This window comes from Lepisosteus platostomus, chromosome 5 (genome assembly GCF_059453375.1).
Source record: "Lepisosteus platostomus isolate fLepPlt1 chromosome 5, fLepPlt1.hap1, whole genome shotgun sequence".
NCBI classification, from domain to species: domain Eukaryota; kingdom Metazoa; phylum Chordata; class Actinopteri; order Semionotiformes; family Lepisosteidae; genus Lepisosteus; species Lepisosteus platostomus.
The window spans coordinates 58,120,028-58,141,963 of record NC_142615.1 but is presented as its reverse complement, the minus strand read 5'-3'; the positions used below and the strand labels follow the sequence as shown (position 1 = coordinate 58,141,963).

Sequence of the window (21,936 nt, the reverse complement as noted above, 5' to 3'; positions counted from 1 at the left end):
AGTTTCATTGTTCTTTATTAATGTATTGACTTGTCATGCAAATATTCTCAGTTTTCATCTCTGTTGCTCACAACTGCAAGAAAGGAGATCTTAATGAATTAGAAGCACAGGCCTCACATCTGTGGTCAGCAGTGCATTAACCTGATGACAAAACACTGCATCTCTACAGAAAGGGATGATTGGATCGAACAATATATAGAGCTTCTTCTACAGACATGCTCAAGTTTCAGGAAACATTTATCCCAGCTCTATTATCAGTCTATATTAATGGACAAAAGACTTAAAATAGGAACAAATATCACTTCATACAATATTTTAACTCTTAACAGGTCCAGCTGTTATATTTTGTGACAAATCTTTTAGGGTTTGTCTTTTATGTCCTACATATCAATCTGCATATGATAACAGTCAAAAATACTTTGAATGGCTCCTACCTGAGCAGAGCTGGGCAACATCCTGTCCAGTGTTGCAGCTAACTGTCTGTGGAGAACTGCAGTTCACCAGGTGAGACTCGTCCCCGGAGCACTGAATACCTGTCAGACACACAGTGCTGTCACTGTCCCATACAGAGAGGAGTTATAGACTTGTACTACAGAGCACTGAATACCTGTTAGACACACAGCACTGTCGCCTGTCTCATACAGAGAGGAGTTGTATATTTGCACCACTGAGCCACAGCCCAGCTGTCTGCAGACCACAGAGGCCTCTCTGTAGCCCCAGGAGTGCTGGAGGAGTGTCCCCCAGGTGCTGTTGTAGTGAACCTCCACCCGGCCATCACAGTGACTCTCTCCTCCTGACAGCTGGACTCCACCATCTAGAGCTGACAAGGATGAATCTAAAAAATAAATGAACATCACGTTTTATTGTCAGTCAGATATCAGTACCATAAAACCAGCCCACGGAGATGGAGAATTTGTTTTGTCCAGGTGAAAGGATGGAAAATTTGTTCATACCTGACTGATTTCATCGTTATCTTTTGGTAAAATTAACATGACACATCCATGTGTTCAACCTCAAGAAGCATTGTTTTTAAATAATAATAATATCACTTTATTAACCCTAAACAATTCCTTGCATTAGGAATTATCTTTTCACATATCCCGCTTGCTCTCCATGAGACACACACAGACAGGGAGAGAGCATAGGATCTGCCATTGTACAGCACCCCTGGAGCAGTTGAGGTTACAGGCCTTGCTTAGGAGCCCAACAGAGTAGGATTCCTCTGCCAGTCACAGGATTTGAACCAGCAACCTTTCAGCCATAAGCACAGATCCTTAGCCGCAGAGCCACCACTCCACCCAATGTTAATTATTAACAGTTTTTCAACAAAATGTTTGGACATCATGTTTCATTTATTGGATGGCATTGTGGTGCAGTAGTTAACATTGCTTGCCTCACAGCACTAATGACCTACATGTTCTTCCCATGTTCACGTGGATTTCCTACCACAGTCCAGAAACATTCTGACAGGTTATTTAGATTTTGGGATAACTGCCCCAGGTATCGGTGTGTGTTTGTGTCTGTGTGTGCACTGTGATGGACTGGTATCACTTTCTCCTGTTGTTTGCTTGGGTAGGCTCCAACTCCCCCATGACCCTAAATTGGATGAAGCTGTTAGAAAACGGTTGGAATTTCAATTTAAAAGACAATTTTTCACTAGGATCCAACAGATTGGGGGATGCGATGGGGGATGCCAATACATGTGTTTGTGAACTTCTACCGCTGCACTATCGAGAGCGTCCTCACCAACAGGATCACCGTGTGGTATGGCAACACCTCTTCGCGAGAAAGAAAGGCACTGCAGAGAATGGTCAATATGGCCCAGAAGATCATCGGCTGCAGTCTCACCGAGATTAAACAGCTCTATGAGGACCGCTGCCGTGGTAGAATTCTGGCCATCACAGAGGACAGTCACCACCCAGGGCATGAGCTCTTCACCCCACTGCCCTCAGGCAAGAGATATAAGAGCATACGGACACTTACCACTAGATTCTTCAATAGCTTCTATCCACAAGCAGTGAGACTGGCGAACACATTTAGCCATCCCCCTCGGACCACACCCACACCATCACCATCTACCTCATTGTAATTTATTTATTGTACGTCTCCAGTCATTGTTTACACGTCTGTATTGTTTACATTCAAACTGCCTGCATGTTTACTTGCACATTGTCTATTGTTTGTTTGTACATTGTCTTGCTGCACTGTTTGCACTTTGTTTTGTTTTTTTACACTTGTTTTACAATCGAGAGACTTTCTGTAAGTAAGAATTCCATTGTACCAGTACCGGTTACATATGGCAATAAAGTTCAAGTTCAAGTTCAAGTTCAAGATTGATGGAAGTGGAGCACCAGCAATGTGTCAAAATCACATTTACATTCTGCATGTAATGGCTGCATGTCCCGAGTTCATATATTTTTAGTAGTTAACATGTTTAATTATCAAGATGTAAATTGGTTTGATGGTTGCATTCTCACCAGAGCAGATGACTCCTGCGTCCTGTCCATGAGAGCACACTGCTCTCCCCCATGAGGAGACAGAGCAGTTTGAGAGACGGCTCTCATTCCCCCTGCAATCAAACACATCAGCCCATACTGGTCCACTGCCCTGTCCAAACCAGGCCTGTCCTGGTGTTGCTACAGCCTCCCCACAGCCCAGCTGCTGGCAGAGAACACTGGCATCTGTGAGGTCCCAGCACTGATCACACACTGTCCCCCATTTACTGTCGTACTGCAGCTCCACTCGTCCAGAGCAGGAGTCCGAGCCGTTCGCCAGCCTGAACCCTGTGTATCCTGCAGATAGGAGAGAACTTCATCAGCATGACACCATAACAGGGCACATGAAATACAACAATAAAAAAAAAATCAATAAGATGAAAAAACTGTAACATCCAGCTCTCAGTGACCGAGAGACCAACAGAAAGCTTTGACTAAGAACAAATATTGTGATGCCATGTTAAGGCTTCTTCAAGATGTGTTACTTTTTATTTTTGCCAAGCTTTCCCAGCACCTAAGATAGTGATGTGAAGCTCACAGGAGACAATGTGCTCCCTGCTCCAGGCCTGATGAAACCAGGAAGGACAACCAGGAGAAGAAGACGCAGAACAAATACTGCCCGATCATCAGCCTCCAAGCTGAAGGCTTTCACTTTTATTTTTCATCACTACAACCCCAGCCTTAGACCTGAAGAAGAGCGTTGTGTTATGCTCCCACCTAGCCTTCCCAAAACTTAGAGAGTGTGCAGGTGTGCCTGTTGTGGCTAACAATGAGCCGCAAAAAAAAACAAAAACAAACAGCACTTGTGCCTGTTTTTGAAAAAACAAACCAGAGTACTAGTTTATTTGACAATCTCAGATACAACGTTAGTTAAATAATATCACAGTTATATGCGAGGTCCTATCAGTAAGAAAAATTTAAAAAAGTAACTAGCTGTGAACCTGAAAACACAACAAACACAAAAAGAAAAGTCTTCGGCTAACTCCCTGTCCTAATCTGACTCAAAACAACTAAAATTAACAAATCCAAGACATGAATAAAAATAAAAACAAAAACAAAGTCTCAATCAAATAATTTTCCTGGACACTGGTAATCTATTTTGCTCCTCATGTCTCACTAGATCTCTCATTTACCTATATATAGGCCAACTGGAGGTCCACAGCTGATATTAATTAAGATGTGACCTCCAGGGACACAGGGACTGTCCAACATCAGTGCTACACTAGTCCTACACAAGTCTCATACACTGCCTCTGCAATACCCACAAATACTCACAAATACTACAATACTCACAAATGACAACAACCTTGCCTTTAGTTAAGTGATCTTATCTTACCTGTGCAAGTGAGACCCACAGCTCTGCTCTGGGAGCAGCTCTGCTCTGGCCTGGCTGCAGTGGGGCAGTGCCGTAGCTTGGACTCTTGTCCTGTACACTGGAACTGCTCTGACCCGACTGGACCCTGGCCCTGTCGGAAATGAGCGCCTCTGTGTATCACCGAAGGAGCCCCACAGTCCAGCTCCCGACAGACAACCTCTGCATCCTGCCAGTCAAAGTCAGAGTCGCACACTGAGGTCCAGGTGTTCTTGAGATTCACCTCAACTCTCCCAGAGCAGAGACTGTGTCCGTTCACCAGCCTCACAAAACCTGCAATAGAGAACTACAGGCTGTCAGTCTGAGCAGGTAATCTCTCATAGTGCAGCTCATTGCTCACTGCCACTGAACCTGGTGCCTGTGAGAATTAAACTTACTACCCTATGAAAATAAACCAACTTCATGTGAAAAAATAAATATGATAGATTCTCAATTTAAATCTTGACTTCTTATTGTTCCATTCATAAACAGATTTACACCTACAATTTGGCGTAGAAAATTACATTTTAGAAATACATACACTATTACAATCAATTGTACAATAATGCAGAGTGCTTTCAATAAGAATATAGATAATAGGATAGATATAGATAAAAAAGTAGATAATAGGATATAAATAAAAATGAAATGAAAGAGAGGAGAGTCAGAAGACAATCTGAAAGGTCAACATCAGATAGTTAAACCAAAAAATCTTTTAGGGCTGAATGTTGTTTTAAATTGATTGTTTTCCTCCAGAAATAATGTAGATACATGTACATCTAATAATTGTAGATGAATGTTAAACTCTATTAAGATCAAAGACTCTAAATCATCAATCTCCACCTCTGTGCTCTAACATGTGCCTCCAAAGAAGGTGTTCAGTGCATCATTACCTTTACGCTGGGGCAAATACAAGATATGAAAATCAGAGACACTAAATTAATCAGTTTGTGTAATACTACAAATCAAACTATCACCCTCATTCCAGCTGTTCCACATGTTCATAGCAATAACCACAGTGCTGAAGATGCCACCTGTGGAACACATTTGACTGTAGAATAAGTAAAAATAGAAACTGATCACAAATCCATCCATCCATTTTCGAACTGCTTCTTACAATTCATGATTCCCAGTGTAGCTAGGGATGTAGACTTAATAAATACAGAAGAAAAAAAAACTGATCCATATCACCAAATTCACAGAAGCAGAATGGCATGTCATATACTCAAAGAAAAGATTCCCCATTGCCTGGCACTGCTGAAACAGGACTGTCTGACCTGGGCACTGACACACACTCTGGACAAGACCAGGACTGTCACAGCCTGGCACTGCTGGAGCAGGACTGTCTGACCTGGGCACTGACAGATACTCTGGACAAGTCCAGGACTGTCATAGCCTGGCACTGCTGGAGCAGGACTGTCTGACCTGGGCACTGACAGATACTCTGGACAAGTCCAGGACTGTCACAGCCTGGCACTGCTGAAACAGGACTGTCTGACCTGGGCACTGACACACACTCTGGACAAGACCAGGACTGTCACAGCCTGGCACTGCTGGAACAGGACAGTCAGACCTGGGCACTGACACACACTCTGGGCAAGACCAGGACTGTCACAGTCTGGCACTGCTGGAGCAGGACTGTCTGACCTAAGCACTGACAGACACTCAGGACAAGACCAGGACTGTCACAGCCTGACACTGCTGGAACAGGACAGTCAGACCTGGGCACTGACACACACTCTGGGCAAGACCAGGACTGTCACAGTCTGGCACTGCTGGAGCAGGACTGTCTGACCTGGGCACTGACAGACACTCTGGACAATATGACAACACACACTAGCTGAGGGCAAGACACAGTAAAGAGAAACAGACCCTGAGGAAGTATAGGCTCAATTACCGAAGCTCACTTCTATTAAGATTAATAGAAACAGTATTATTCTTCATGTATTTACAGTATATATTGGCTACAGACGTGTGCATATGTGACCTTATTTCAGGTACAGTGCCTACATATTATTTTCTAATTTGTAAAGGGATGAGCATGTGGAGACAAGACAAGATTGTGATTTCTGTCAAACCCATGAAGATTGATCTGCCATCCTCAGTCACCTGTAAGGTGACATTTAAAATTAGGAAGCGGTTCTCCCAGATGAGATGGGAGCAGAAGGAAGGGACTGATCACTTTTGAGAAAGATATTAAAGAGCTGGTAAGCAGCTTAACTGCCTGTTGTATTCCTTCATGTGAAGATGCTCATTCAAATGTTTAGCTTTATTTTTTTTGTTTTTGGGTTGTTTTTATTGTTCTGTAAATAATTAAACACTACTTTGGAAATGAAGGCTTTATTTGTGTTCATCCAAATAGCTACCTGTATACAGCAGCTGGCTTCTGGGTTTGACACTAACTTACAAAGCGTTTTTATTTTCTGAAACCTCAACCCTGGAAAACATAAAACAGAGGGAGAGGGACATTTTTCCCTAGAGAAACAGATGTTATATCAGATTTTTTAGTTATTTTTTAAGAATGTGAATGTATTCATGATGTATTTAAAACATTCCATACTCTATGTACACTGAGAACTGAGGGCAAGTTTGCTAAAGGATTGTAGGAATATGGAACAGGTTACCAGATATCCCAGCTTTCTTGAAGAAACAGTGGATGAGATCCTTGGATCAATACTGACTACCAAATGGACCAGGAAGCTGAGAGATCTCCTCTACTTTGTAATAGATTACATTTTGAGAATACATATCAGTCATATTGTTTTTATTCTATAGTTTTTAGATATTGTTGTAACTAATTTGTTTCACTCAATCTCACAGAATGCGGTCATTGTTGTTATGTTTGTAAATATATCAGAGAAAAGCAACTGATGTTCAATGTCAATGCTGTAATTCTTTGATCAATACAGCTCTTTGAATCTGAATTTAAATAGAGAAAAGGGAGAAGTAAGAGAGACACAGCAGAACTGTAAGTGAAAATGATCCTGATGAATTACAAGGAGGACAAACTGGAGTTTTCAAATCAAGACCAAGAATAAATTTGTTTATACAGATCTATCGGTCACATACTGTAAATTTATTTGTAGATTTACAGCCTTATGATCAAACACTGTCCTTTGGCCTCTTTATTGGTCAATTGTAAAACGTAACAGGAATCATACAGGTGGGGTTGGGGGTTTCAGACAGTTTTCAATATCTTTTCTACACACTGTAGGAAATACAATCCAGAAGGAGAAAAGACACACAGTGACTTTGAGGGGTGCTGTCACAGCTCTCAGCAGGACAGGAGCAGTAAGAATGGGAGGATGGACAGATGGATCATGATAATGGACTCTAGATAAATAGATGAGTTTTAATTCTCCTCAGTGCTGGAGACTGGAGAGAGTCTGCGTCTCTTACCTGAACACCTCACTCCAGCATCATAGGAGGAGGGCTATACTGCTTCACTTCTTGTTTTCCACAGTCCCTCAGCGCAGCCTCTGACCCCTTGCAGTTGACCCAATTCAGCAGGACTGATCCAGACCCTGGTCCAAAGTGAGCTCCTCCTGGTGCTGAAACAGCAGATCCACAGCCCAGCTGTCTGCACACCACTGCAGCAGCATCCAGATCCCAGCCAGAGTGACGTACTGTCCCCCACTCTCCACCATGATACACCTTCACTGTCCCCTCATAGGGACTGGCTCCATTCACCAGCCTCACATCAGAACTGCCTGGAGAAAGAGAGATAAATACGCATGACTATGACTACAGAGGATTGAGACTTTTTCTTCCTGGGTATTGGGAGCTATAGTCCCTATAGTGGACAGGGGACATAAAAGCCGTAGTGACTATGGCTCTCAGAACACAGACATTAACCACTGTGCTCTGAGAGCTGTGATCAGTACATTGGACAGGGATGTGTGATGTCAGAGTTCTAGGACTTGTGTTCCTGGGTTTCTGGAAGCTGTGGTAACTGCAGTGGACAGTGACTGTGGAGTCAGAAGCCTACATCACTGACACATGGTCTGTTGTATCTGTGTCTCAGGTCCTATATGTAAAAACTGTATGATACCACTGGCTGCTGCCTGCTTGTCCATGTAAGGTAAGAGATATAAAGTGAGATTTAATGATGTGTCTCTTTACTTAGTGTGTTGTATTTGAAAGTGAGACCTTAGAAAACACAAAATAGAAACAGTACAAAAATGTTCACAAACAGATAAGTGCTTTATAGATTGTGCTTAAATATACCATTAATGAACCATTATCTAGTTAAAATATAACTAGATATTTTTTAGATTAAACATTCATTCACTTTCAGTTTGCAGTATGTAATGTTGTTCCCTTATATACTGTAGTACAAATCATTTTTAATACTGATTTTTTACATTCAGATTTTTTTTCACTTAACAAAGTCTTTTCAGCTTATAGATGTTAATATATGACTCACAGAATGAATTCCATTTAAAACACAGCATATTCCAAATGTATAAGATAAGTTTATTGTATGTTTAACTAAAATATGTTTACCAACCATGTTCTTGTGTTTTTGTCCTGAGACATTCTGGTCCTGATTCTCAACTGGTGGTGACAGGCAAATTAAATATTTCACTTGTATAATATTAATTAAATATTCAATTTTCATTATCCGGCTTAAAAACTTGCATTTGAGTATGCATTTTAAATGCAGACTCCACAGATTGACTGTTTTATCTGCGTCTTAGGTCCCAAACATAATAACTGCATGGTAACACTTTGTATGTATGTGGTAGAGATGAATCACTCTGCTCTGAGTGTCCCATTTGAAAATGAAAATGCAATCAGTACAATACCTTTATAATAAACAGATGATTTACATACTATACTAAAATATACATTAGCATGTACAGTACCTACTCAATTTCCAGTGAATATTTAACTAGATTTGTTTTTAAACCTTCACATTCAGGAATATTTGGAATATATATTGTTTCCATTATATATGACAATTCATTTGTAGTATCAATTTTGCTTTACATTCATACATTTCTTTTGCTCTGGAGACATGTTAATGTGTGCCTATTGTATTTTTAGCATTTACCTGTTAACTAAGTATACTTAATTTTCATTATCCAAACTTGCATTTTCATTATGAAAGCTTAAAACACTGCATTATTTATACATTATACACTCCAAATGCACACCACAAAGAAAAAAAAAACACTTATCACACACATCGCAATATAATAAAAAATAATACCCAGCATACAGTTAAATAACCTCAAAACACAAAATGATTAAGCTATCATTGAATCATCAGTCAGATACTGTATAAACATATTTTCTACACATTATCCTTTACCTTTACTACAGTACAGCCTCTACGTGTTAAATTATTGTTGTAACGCCTCAGTGACTAATAAGACTCCACTTTCTAAAAATAATTGATATTCTGCTTTTTCTGAAGGAGTAAAGAATGCCACCTTTACTATAGTACAGCCTGTCCCTTTTAATGTCTAAACACAGCAAACCTGGTGTACATGGTGTACATCAGACGTTGCGTTTCTTTTCTTTAAACCACATGAGACAAAACCACACAAGACAATTTTCCTGTGAGTCTGGTGTTGAGAGGAAATGGGGCTCCTCTGTGTAACCTCTGTGTAAGCTCCTCAGGGCTATAAACCGGCAACCATTAACACATTTCAGAAGAGACAGACGACCCCAGTGATGGAGCTGCAGGAAGAGGCTGTCCTGACGTCTGCTGTCTCTAACACACTAGAGATGAGGAGGTCAGAGCCCCCAGATACACCAGGAGGCTGCTGCAGTGGTGGGGATGTTAGTGTGAGGAACTGGGACTTGTCCTCCTTCTGAACGTTCATCAGACTCCATTAACTTTCCGGTCCCCCTGTCTCTCTTAACCAGCTACTGTCTTAAAGTGTTAATGTTCAAAATAAGCAGCTCTCTACACTGTAAAAAAACATAGCTGTACTGTATCTCTTTCATATCCCTCGATCACAAACAATTGTCTTCCTATGTAATATAGCTTCCTCTAAAAAAATACTCCAGGCTGAACAAATCCCATAATCCCAAAGGAAATACCTGCAATTAAATCTCACACAGACACAAGACAGGAACCCCAGACTGTCTGAACACACAAAGAGGAATAATGGCAGCAAAATAAATGGTTCTGAAAAACAAGAAGCTGTAAGACCAAACTAGGGGCTCCTGTTTCATGAAATTACTGTATATAACTAAAACAACAATGGTGCTGACTGTGTTTCACTGACAAGACTTTCACTAACAATCTACTTTTCTAGGAGAGTCAGTGCTATGTAGCAGGACTTGCGTTCTGTACTGGACAGTATTATCACTCTGCCCTGGTGGTATCTGTGTCCAGTAACACCCCATAACAAAGATAGGCTTCCTCAGTAATTAATTTGACAAGATTCTGTGATAAAACTATCCCAGTCTCTAGAAATGCTGCAACAATTATCTAAATATGTCAAATAACCCCTGGCACAAACACACTACTTAATAAAAAAGGTAATTAATAGTCTTCTTATTAACACAGTATGCACAGAAAAGTTCCTACAATTAAATTACTCCACTCTACAAAATGACATAACTACTGTATTATCCAACCTTAAAATGTCCTTGGCTCAAAATACTCCAGTCTTTTACAACACATTTACCTCCAGTGATGTCCCAGTCTCTGATAATTCTCTATTTAACAAACATGATATCAATGATACTACACCTGTGTGACATAATTATTCAGGCTAAAGATCTCACCTTCAGTAGAAATACTTTTCTCTTTCATAAGAGTTCTATCTCTAATTAAGCCACAGTCTGTAATAATAAAATGGAATCTCAATAATACCTCAGTCTTTAACACACTTAGCTCTTTACATACTGTACATCTGACAGTAATAATAAAATGGCTGAGTCCCACTTACTGGCTGAGCTGTGCAGCACCAGGACAGCGAGAGAGAAGATGGACAGGCAGCTCTCCATTGTCATCAGGACAGAGCGCAGCTGAGACCCCTGTCTTCACCCCTGAGCCCACAGGGCAACTGAGCTACTGCTCCGCACCCTGGACCCCCAGTAACAACACAGCCCCCCGCCCGGCCAATCACACACAGCACTGCCTTTTCAGACTGACAGCAGGAACCTCTCACACAGGCGGGACGGCCAATCACACAGGGCCCTTTCAGTCTTCTCCATATATATCAGAGACACATCACTGTTTCCTCTCCCAGCAGCGCGGAGGAGAGGAGAGACAGGAGCAGCTCTGTGTCTCACTGGAGGAAACACAGATACAGATACAGATACAGATATGACAGACAGCAGGGCTACAGTACAGTCAAATCTCCACCAAATTTTGAGGTTCAATGAAAACTTAAGCTACAGTACTAAGCAAATAAAAAATATGAAATACAATATAAGCATATACATGAGAATTGGATAGTTCTAAAAAAAATGTATTTTGATCATAATAATTATGATATTAACTATTCCCCATCCAAGCACAGAAATGTATAAACATTGCCAACCATTCAATTAGAATTCCAAGCATTCTGGGAATAAAGCACAGTGCCCACCAGAATAACACAATCCAGCGAAGATACCGGAAAAAAAATCAAATTGGAATATCAACCTCACTTTTATTTTTGGCACAAATAATTTCCATAGCTGTGCTGGTGACAAACGGGGGCACTACAGTTTACTTTTCAATTACCCACTAAGGATAGCAGATCACTTCTTCTTCTGAAATTCTTATTTCATTAGACTATAATCAGCCAGTATGATTTTCTCAGTCTGATATCCACGTGACTGAGGGAGCTAGAATATCCCATTTTAACAATAGAGTGAGATCTTGTCTTGACATATTTATTAATATCACAGACCTCTGAGTGTGTCTGAGGACCAGTACAGGGCTGTTCCTGTCAGAATGGAGGCTGACTCTCAGAGCTCCAGTGTCAGTATGAGGAGAAGCTCTCAGACCTGACTGCTGCCAGAGCCTCTGAGCCTGAGTGGCCATGATCACTGAGCTCCTCAGCAGCTGAGAAAAGCCTCCTGTCTCCTGTGGTCACAGTGTGGTGTGGTTTAGTGGGGGCACATTCTTCCTGCTATTTGCTTCCTGTAAATACACCTAATCTCCCCTTCAAATCTGTCAACACATGCTGTAATCTGCCCATCTCTCTCTTCTCTTTAACGTCATCCTCTTTCACATGCTAACTGCATTGGCAGGTGATAAGCAGAAATGAAAAAAAGTATGAAAAAGTATTTTTCTCCTTCTTGTTTTCTTATTTTCTTCTTGATCACACACATATAATATTGGCTTTTCTTACATAAATCTCTCTAACTGCCATTACATCATATTCAGTTTTTCCTTTTCTTTTTGATTACAATGAGCAGCTGGAGTAGGATCAATTATGGCTTTAATAACACCATTTGGTTCCGCTTAGAATGAACAAGGTGTTTACTGCTTTTATGAAGCAAGTTGTCTTATTTTATATTTCGTTAAGTTCCCCATGTAGTTGTTCAAAAATGATTTTCCAGAACAATCGCTCATGTTTGAACTAACGTCCTTTCACAAAATTCAGTCTAACCGGCTCATGGTGTACATGTCATCAGGCTGGAAAGAGAAGAAAAGAAACGGTGACACCTCTCTCCTTCTGTTTTCAGCCTGGAATAAACCTCTACTGTGTTCCTTTGCAGCCTACGCATGCTGACGCAGCTGCCCTACTTGAATTAAATGTCGTCGTGACCAGCATTGTGACGTCACACTGGGACGATGCCGTTAAACGAAGTGACTCTGGATTCTTGCTATCAAGCTGTTTACAGCTCAGCGTTACTTCTTAAATGTGACTTCTTTAATATTAGATTCACATGTGAGTCTTCAGTCTTAGCTGTGTGCATTATCTAACTGCCCCTCCCAAAATTGCGTTCTTTGTCCCACGTAATCCCAAATGATTTCCGCTGTTTGGTTTAATTTAAGTGAAAAAAAAAGTTTTCCTCTGTGTTTCGCTTCGCAAAGAAAAGACGAGCTTCGCTGGCTGGAACATACAGGTGACGTACATGTGCCGTCTGTGTTATTGTGACACAAGTGTTAACCCGCTTTGTAACAGCTGACACGTCGAATGCTATTGGCTGCACATATATGAGTGAGCTGTGAGGACAAGGCTCTTATGACACATTTGTTTTTGCAGTTAATGATAACTGGCACATGTTTTTTTTTACAGTACCTAGCGACTCCAGACTCCTAGCGCCAGATGTTTCCGCATAACCGATAAACTAACCCCTATGCCCTCAGCCTTAACTGGCTCAGGCTGTGTTCCCGTTAATCAGTTGCTGCGGAAAAAGCCATGAAGGTCTTTGCGCTGATGTTTCTCTGCTGCAGGGATCTTGTCCATGCGGGTGAGTGCCAAATGTTTTGCTCTTCAAGAAAAGCAGCAAGTTTCAACACCAGCGGCACTTTGGGGGAAATTTGAAAAATTCCCGGTCTGAGTGTTTGTGTCTGTGTCTAAATAATAGACACATAATTTGTGAATTTTGGTAAAACGCCAGGAAATTAACACATTGCAGGTCTTTTTGTCTGTTTCCAAAATAGTAACACCAGCTGTCAGTGGGGAGGATAGCAGAGGGAGGAAGCAATGAGGATAGTTTGGCCAGTTTGGGTTACAGCCCTACTCTTTTTGAGTAACACCCTGTGGTTTTTGATCATCTCTTCTGAAGCACAGCATCTTTTTACAGTGTAGTATCCCCGTCACTATACTGGGGCATTAGGTCCCACACAAGATCGCAGGGTGAGCTCCCCCTGCTGGCCCCACTAACACCTCTTCCAGAAGCAACTTCAGCTTTCCCAGGAAGTCTCTCACCCAGTTACTGCCCAAACTCATACCTGCTGAGCTTTAGTGGGTTGCTAGTTGTGAGTTGCAGGGTGATATGGCTGCTGGTGTTTTGTAACACTCTAAACACCAGGTTGTTTTGTAGAGCGATGAGCAGGGGGCATGGCTTCTCAGTCAGTTAAAATGTTCTTGTGTCCTGGAAAAAAAAACATTAAGTCACCAATGACTGGTTAACATCCAGTGGTCCAGTTATCAAAATAGGTCGTAAAATCATGGAAGCACCGATTTGCTTAATGACCACTTGATGGCGTGTGTAAAAACCGGTTAACAGCGCTAGTCTTTTTTTTTCAATGTAACACCAGTCTAAAAATTGCTGCTGTACATAGGTGCTGTGTAGCTTGCGCCCTTGATTTTCTGTTTTAAAAATAAAAAAAAATCCCTTTTCCTCTTCATTCCGATAGTTACAATTCTGACAGGCACAGCAGTGTTGGGGTCTGAGAGTTGGAAGTGAAACTCATCAGTTGGGCTAGCAGCTCAGTTAAACGGTTCATATTAAAATGGCCATTAACCGAGTTGAGCTGAAATCTACAGTGACTATATTCTGTTTCTCTATAGATTCTATATACGCCACTATCAGATACACTCTTGCACTGTGCTGGGAATCGGTTCAATTACAAAGAACAGCATAGTGTCCAGCTGGATTTTCAGACATGTTGCAGATCAGGTTGGAACGATCTCTCACTCTTATTCCCTCTGGTTAATCTGGACTCTCCAGATGGGCCAGACCCAGAGTTAGTGGTCAGGGGGATGGTGGGCACTGTCCAGTTCATTCTCCTGTCCTTGTCCTGTTTCCAGACTCGCACTCCCTGTGGTATTTCTTCACTCTCACGATGGGACAGACCCAGATGCCGGAGTTTGTGGCTGTGGGAATGGTGGACGATATCCAGGTGGAATACTACGACAGCGAGATTGGGAAGATCATCTCTTGACGACACTGGCATCCAGGCTCCGAGGTCGAGGAAGCCACGAACAAGGTTCATTCTATGTGGAGTTTGCATGTTCTCCCAGGGACTGCATAGGATTTTTCGGTCTGGTCCAGTTTCCTCCCCATCCTGGTAGCCTGGTTATATTATCACACTGACTTTCCCTCAGACGCCACAGGCCACAGTTTGGAAAGGGATATTTGCAGAGGTGCCTGATCTGTGCGTTGCAGGTCAACGGACCTACCAGGCAGTGGCTGGCTGTGAGTTGGGCGATGACGGTACGGCCCGAAACGAGAGCTGGGACGCTTACGATGACCAGGATGTGATGGTCTACAACATGAAGAGCCACAGCTGGACTCTGCTCATCCCACAAGTAGTCATTGATATGGCACGGCTGCAGGCCACTAAGTTCTTGACAGAGAATTTCTACCAGCCACTGTGTGGCCGGATCCTGAAGAGCTACCTGCTGCAGGAGAGGAACAGGCTGATGAGGAGAGGACAGCTCTTTAGTCTTTGTGTATTTCCTCTACAAGTGGCCAGAAACATCCTGAGCTGTTTCCACACTGTAGCACTCTCCCAATGTTGGTGTACTGTCCATCAATTCCCTAATGGAGTGATGATGTTGCTACATTTTTTTTTCCGGTTTCTTTGCTGGAATGTGTTATTCTGGTGGGCACTGTGCTTTATTCACAGAATGCTTGGAATTCTAATTGAATGGTTGGCAAAGTTTACACAGTTCTGTGCTTGGATTTGGAATAGTTAATATCATAATTATTGCTACTGTGGTTTGGGTCAGTGAGCAACAAACAGCAGAATGACCCAGATAGTGGGCACCCCTTTATTTGCATGGCTGTGGCCACACATAGAGGTCAGTGGTATCAGGGCATTAGGGATGTGTAAAAGACCAGTAACAGCTGCCAGTGCGTTTGCTGTAATCAGTGTCCTGTATTTTTCTCTCTTTTCTTTACAACTCAGCATCAGGGCTTAAAGGCAATGTGAAATATAACTGGTAACTGATACAGGGAAGCCAAGGTAGGAGTCATATGATGACAAAACTAGTTACAGTTCATGCATTAAAATAATGCAAGTTTTTTTTTCTGTACAGCAGAAAGGACAGTTAAAGAAACCTGCAAGCAAGACATTGTGGTAGTCACTGCCTGATGACATAAAAGATCAACTTTCTACGTAAAATACTGTTACTCTTTATTCCCACATGTTGCAGTGAAGCCCAAGGTCAGGGTCTTTCAGAAGAAATCTGGGGTCTCTGGGGGGACAGAAGTGGTCTGCCTGGCCACTGGCTTCTACCCCCGGGCCGTGGAGGTGACCGTGCTGAGAGACGGGCATCCCATCCCAGAGCAGGAGCTGAGAGGGGGGAAGGTGTTGCCCAACGGAGACGGGACCTACCAGCTGAGGAAGAGCCTGAGAGTCAGTGAGGAGGAGCAGAGCGAGAGACGCAACTATCCCTGCAGGGTCCAGCACAGCGGTCTGGACAACAAGATGGAGGTGAACTGGGGTGAGTGAGAGAGAGACCTATCCCGGTCTGGTGATCAGTGCTCTCCTGCACTGTCAGTCTCCTGGATGACTGGGACTTTGGCACAAACTCTCAAGACCTGCACTGCCAGGCCAGACCAGCAGGATGTCCTGAGAGACGCACTGGTGTGTGGACTGTGATCAAACCTTCAGAATAAGAGCTATGTGAACAAGTAACACAGGAGAGTGAACTACTGGAGCTGAGAATCAGCCAGGAATCAATTTGTTTCGGTGTCGATGTGCGGTAAAAAATGCACGACACTTCTCACGAAGACGATGTGTGAGAGAGATTCTCCACAGTTGGATCTCTGTCCCTAAAGACAGAACAGACATTCAGCTGTTGGGCTCAGCTCTGCAGGTTCTTGTTTGACATTGTGACAACCCGGGTGTATATACCAATTCAGCCTCATTCTAGAATGAGCACAGAAAACACTGGATACTAAATCACACACAACGAAACAGACACATACTGTACTCTCATCAAGAGCTCAGTCGTCCCTCTACAGTGTTGACAGATCCAGAGCCCGACGTGAACACTGGGCTCATTGCTGGGGTGGTGATCGGGGTTCTGACTGTGGCTCTGCTGCTGCTCGTTTCTGCCTTTGTCCTCTGGAGGAAGAAACGACAAGGAGAGAGAGGTGAGAAGATCAATATGGACAGCAGACATAAGAGATAGGAGACAGGGTGAGACAGGAGAAAATGAAAAAAAAAATTTGGGGGGGAATTTCTGTTGGATCTGCAATTAAGTTGTTGCAATGTATCTGAGTTGCTTATTATTATACGCAGGTGGGGTTTCATCTGACAGTCCATTAGCTACAACACAGCTCAGATTAGAGCACTTCACTGCTGTCTCACTAACACTGATCTGTGATTTGACATCCTAGGAGCCCAGAGTCCCGGCTGTATGAGCACTGAGGTCAGATACACTGCAGCCCAGGATGACTGTGATGAGTCCTGACAGTGGGAGGCCTCTCTGACTGTAGGAATGTTATGACATATAATGTAACTATTGTACAATTGCCCGACAACACAGCTGCCAGCTTGTTGCTGTAAGATAAACACAATAAGTTGTGGGAATGGGGAACAAGCTGCCCAGCCATGTGGTGCAAGACCATAGCCCGGCTTCTGTCAAGACACAACTGGAGGAGGTCCTCTAATCAGGATAGAAGGCTCTTCTCTACACAAAGGGTGGTGGAAGTGTGGAACAAGCTGCCCAGCTAGTTCTCTCTGGGCTTCTCTGTGACCTTCTGACCTCTCCTGTTGTGTCTTGCAGGAAAAGAACAGAGCAACACTTTTTCCAACAGCTCTGGTCCCTGAAGAAGCTGTACAGACAAGGCGAAAAACTCTACATTGTATGGGCAGAGATGTCACAAGGCCTACATTATTTTTTGAAGGATATTTTTTAAATATTAGATATTTTTCATAAGTAAAATGCATCTGACCGGACTGTATTTCCCTATGGAACAGGACATAGAGCACAGGCAGGACAGCGGCAGGAAACCCACTGGAGAATGAAGGTCTGCGTGTTGTACAAGGTGTACTGACACTGTTTGGTCACCGGGAGGCACTGCAGGGGATGCCAATTCAACACCACCGGCCCTGAGCCCCATGATCCAGGTGTCGCTGGTTCGAGCCCGGGTCTTGTTATGAGCCCCTTAAAAGCAAAGGCTTTAGGGGGTAAAGAGCTATGAATCTGATCACCTAAATTCTTAATTACTGATGTGCATAATTAGGCATTTTTACCCTCCTGGTAAGGTCTATGATCAGCAGATGAGACTGCAGGAAAAATCCTGCAGGATTGTGTCTGTGACACCCTGGATAGCTAACCTCTTTTATACTCTTTTAAACTTAATACTCTTTTATATCTTAAGCTAATCTGTATTCTGCTATACATGGGTGTATTCTATAGATGGCTATATCCTATTGATGTACTGGATTACCTCCTGTTACAGCCCAGGTACTATTGGAACTGAGGTGCTATAGGACTTGATTCTCACTGGGCCACCGCTCAACTCTACAGGTTTTTAAACCATGAAGCCTTGATTACAGTATTATAGGAACAAGTAATAGGTCTATTCCATGCTGAAAAGAAAAGAAAGAAAACACATCGTTTGGGCCGTTGAGCCTTCTGACACGTGAAGAAGGCTCCACGGCCCAAACGATGTGTTTTCTTTCTTCTCTTTTCAGCATGGAATAGACCTATTACTTGTTCCTTTGCAGCCTACACATGCTGATGCAGCTACCCACCTGAACTACTACAGTAATATAGGGTCTGTTTTCAACTTGTAACCTAATTAGAGTCTTAGTTTAAGCTAATTAGACTCTAAGTCTCAGTATTATATTTAAGAAAGTCAATAAAAGCTCTGATTCTCTGCATCACTGGCTTGGTGCGTTGTCGTTATTGAAAAGACAAGAGTTCTGGGGAAGCCCAGGGTTCGACCCAATGAGCTGATCAATACAGCTGATCAGAAGAAAGTGTCAAGATGGGTCCTTTGTCTTCACAAAGACCAGTAGCTCTGTAACGCAGCCAAAACCAGCAGCCATTTCACTCTGCAATTCACAACTGGCAACCCACTGAAGCTCCGCAGGTGTGAGTCTGGTCAGTGCCTAGATGGGAGACCTCCTGGGAAAAACTAAGGCTGCTGCTGGAAGAGGTGTAAGTGGGGCCAGCAGAGGATGCTCACCCTGCAGCCCATGTGGGTCCTAATGCCCCAGTAAAGTGATGGGGACAATATACTGTAAACAGGCACTGTCCTTCAGATGAGATGTAAAACCGAGGTCCTGACTCTCTGTGGTCATTAAAGATTCCAGGGTGTTTCTTGAAAGGAGCAGGGGTGTAACCCTGGCATCCTGGCCAAATTTCCCATTGGCCGCTTACCAATCATGGCCTCCTATTAATCACCATCTATGACCTGGCTTCATCACTCTGCTCTCCTCCACACTGATAGCTGGTGTGGGGGGAGCGTTCTGACGCAGTATGGCTGCCTGTCGCATCATTCAGGTGGGACTGCACACTGGTGGTGGTGGGATTCCCCATTACCTGTGAGCGCTTTAAGTGGAGTGTCCAGAAAAGCATTTCTTATTATTATTACTGAACTTGAAGGTACTAATATGTACTTCTGTGCCTGCAGGCCTTGTGGGTTTTATGAGAAATTGGTCCCGCTGAATAAAAAGAGGCTGTTTTGAGAAACAGGATGCAGAGCGGTTGCTAAACAAGGTGAGGATGCAGCTGTTGAGCCGTTGAGCCAGTTACGTCAGAAACGCATTGCTGGGCAGGGAGCCCGCTCTCGGCTCCACAGCGACCCCCAGTGGACAGAGAGGTAAGGTGAAACCGCAGTCCGGCTTGAAGAGGATGACGGGATGCTCAGGAAGACACCTTGCGTGACGGAGAGTTTTTCCTCAGGTTTTAACAGAACGTCAAATAATACAAAGGAGAAAAGTGATCCAAAAAGGCAAGTGAAAATAAAAACACACAAAACACTATTCTGCCAGAGGTAATGAAAAATCTGAATACAATAACTTAAGATTTTTACATACATCAGATGTGTTATTTTTACCATTTTTAAAGGAGTTCAAGTAATATTTTGCATTTCTGTCTTACACGCCTTAAAGCATGGAGAAGTTTTAGACCATTTTGTATTGCAAATGTGATATTTACCTGTTATTAATAACACATTAATTGGAAAAAAACATTTTCTTTTCCATATTATAGCTCACAAAGTATAAGAACTATGTTGTTATAAGAACTAATAACTATAACACCTAATAACATATCAATGTCCTTACATCTGGCATTCACATTTAAATGCTTAAAGATAAAGCTTTACTAAATCTATCTAAACAACTTTGTATATATATAAACAGCTCAAAATAAATGTCAGAGTTCTTTTCCTTGCCTTACATAAATCATCTTATTCATAAAACCTAGGACGAGTTTTAAATGTGATTTATTTTACCTTGTTTGTAAGGCAGTATAAGTCAGAAGTTGTCCAAACTAATTCCCAGATAATGTTTTAAACAGTGTTCCCAGAAGATACACAGGGAGGATTGAAGGAGTGTTGACATGGATTCTTTATGTGGTTATTGTTGTCGTTTTGTCTTCTTTTCCATACCTTCCAAAAATACATTAATTGTAAAATCTGGAATACTGACAGTTAAAAATTTACTTTGAAGAAACTCCCAGCTTTCTCGGGGATCAAAGACTGGAACCTGTCCAAAAATTCAGTGGATTGAAATTGGGAATCACTTTGCATAGAGAATTATTGTTTTGAATATATTGTAATGGAAAGTTACTGAAGAAAAGTTTTATCCTAAAAATGTCGTGCACGGGCAGAGCTGTGTTGTAAAAGCAGTTGGATTCTATGAACAAAGTGAGATTGTACCTCAGCGAGTCAAGGGCACAGGATGTTCTAAGAATATGTATATCTCTGCCCCAGCAAAAAAGGCAGATACAAAACTGCACGTACAGTAGCTGTCTTCTCTGTCCTTCAAGGCTGCCTGTCTTTGTATTACAAACCAACTAAAATGAAGTAAGAAAGTTGAGGTGTTGCATCAGCTAAGTGTATAAAATAAGGGACCTTTCTCTATTTTACTTTGAAATCAGCTCCCACTTGCTGCACAGACTAGTGGTTGCTGTCTTTCCCTATTGCGCAATATGAATAAATGCCTTACTGAGTGAATGAGAACACCTCTCCTGGCTCTTCTTTGATAAAGATTCCACGACAATATAGTTTCTAATTTCAGTTGATTTTGAAAGTTATATTTTAGTTACAAAATTCTAATATGTTCAAATTCAGTTCTCGTCCTACTTTACTACAGAGAATCAAGAAGGTCTTTGTGCTGATACTTGCTTTGGCGCTGATACTCTGCTTTGGCGATCTGGTCAATGCGGTTAGCACAACGTTTTGTTTTTCAATGTCTTTCGATTACGGTTTGACTTCCAGCTTTCGTCTCTGTGTGCGCGAAGTTCACACTCGGCGTGTTCGCGTGAGTCTTGGTGAAAGAAACGCGCATTGTGAAATTCACACATCACAGCTCTTTTGGAGATCGGAAGTTCTCAGTATAAGAGCAGCCAGAACTCGCTTGGAATATTTTCCCTGTATCATTGGCCGGGGGTATTTTTTTAAACAGACCTGTGGGCCCCATTGGTCCATAAAAATGTTGAATAGTTTGTGAACCAATGATTGGTTAGATGCAATGGTTTCGCAGTTCAAATTTATTTTAGCGGATGCATTGGGTGATCTCGGGTACAAGTTTACAGTAGCCGGCCTCAAAATGTGCGGTAGAAAATATGATAGTGGGGCACAAGAACGAAAAGCACAGCGGTAAAAAGAGCAGTGTGAGCAGGATCGACATAAAAAGATCCCCAGATTGACTGGTTATTTCAAGTTTGCTGAGCCTGACCCCCATCCTGGGTTTGCGGCTAACATTGCAGCCAGTGCTACAACAACCGCGGTTGAGAAGTTAGCTGCAGCGAGCTCTGGCCGAGGCGCAGTCTACATCCACGCCGCTCATGAGGACGAGCAGCTCCCGCAACGGAGTCACAGGAACACGAGTCAGAGGCAGAGCCGTCCGAAACGCCACCATCTCCACAAGACCCACGAGCCGTGTCTGGGCCGCCGCCATGGCTGTTGCACCTGCTGCCGTGGAGCTAACAGAGGCCGAAACACCCGCTCCCGCTTCCTAAAGCTCGGACCCAGCATGCTGGGGTAAAATAGATTTAGGCCATACGTGGCTAAATTGGGTCCAAAATCGTGTCAAAACCTATTTTT

The 21,936-nt window shown here is 42.6% G+C and overlaps 2 protein-coding genes across 2 annotated transcripts in view; one reads left to right on the top strand and one right to left on the bottom strand.

Moving 5' to 3' along the window:
• The window catches only part of LOC148670204 (antigen WC1.1-like), a 217,141-nt gene that overhangs the window by 5,780 nt on the left and 189,425 nt on the right, over positions 1-21,936 (bottom strand). The window contains exons 3-6 of the mRNA XM_088631014.1: positions 3,832-4,140; positions 2,478-2,792; positions 608-835; positions 435-533 (exon numbers count right to left, since the gene is read on the bottom strand). Of these exons, the coding sequence (XP_088487140.1) occupies positions 435-533; positions 608-835; positions 2,478-2,792; positions 3,832-4,140 (951 nt within the window). The remainder of the gene's footprint in view (positions 1-434; positions 534-607; positions 836-2,477; positions 2,793-3,831; positions 4,141-21,936) is intronic.
• LOC148670222 (major histocompatibility complex class I-related protein 1-like) lies at positions 14,543-16,157 on the top strand. The gene is made up of 3 exons (XM_088632957.1): positions 14,543-14,599; positions 14,772-15,144; positions 15,858-16,157. The coding sequence occupies exons 1-3, from the start codon at positions 14,543-14,545 to the stop codon at positions 16,154-16,156; spliced, it is 729 nt and encodes a 242-aa protein (XP_088489083.1). The 3' UTR covers position 16,157.

Coding starts and splice junctions, on each gene's coding strand:
- LOC148670222 (XM_088632957.1), top strand. CDS start 14,543: ATGGGACAGACCCAGATGCCGGAGTTTGTGGCTGTGGGAATGGTGGAC. Junction 14,600..14,771: donor GAATGGTGGACGATATCCAG/GTGGAATACTAC, acceptor CCATCCTGGTAG/CCTGGTTATATTATCACACT. Junction 15,145..15,857: donor GAGGAGAGGACAGCTCTTTA/GTCTTTGTGTAT, acceptor CACATGTTGCAG/TGAAGCCCAAGGTCAGGGTC.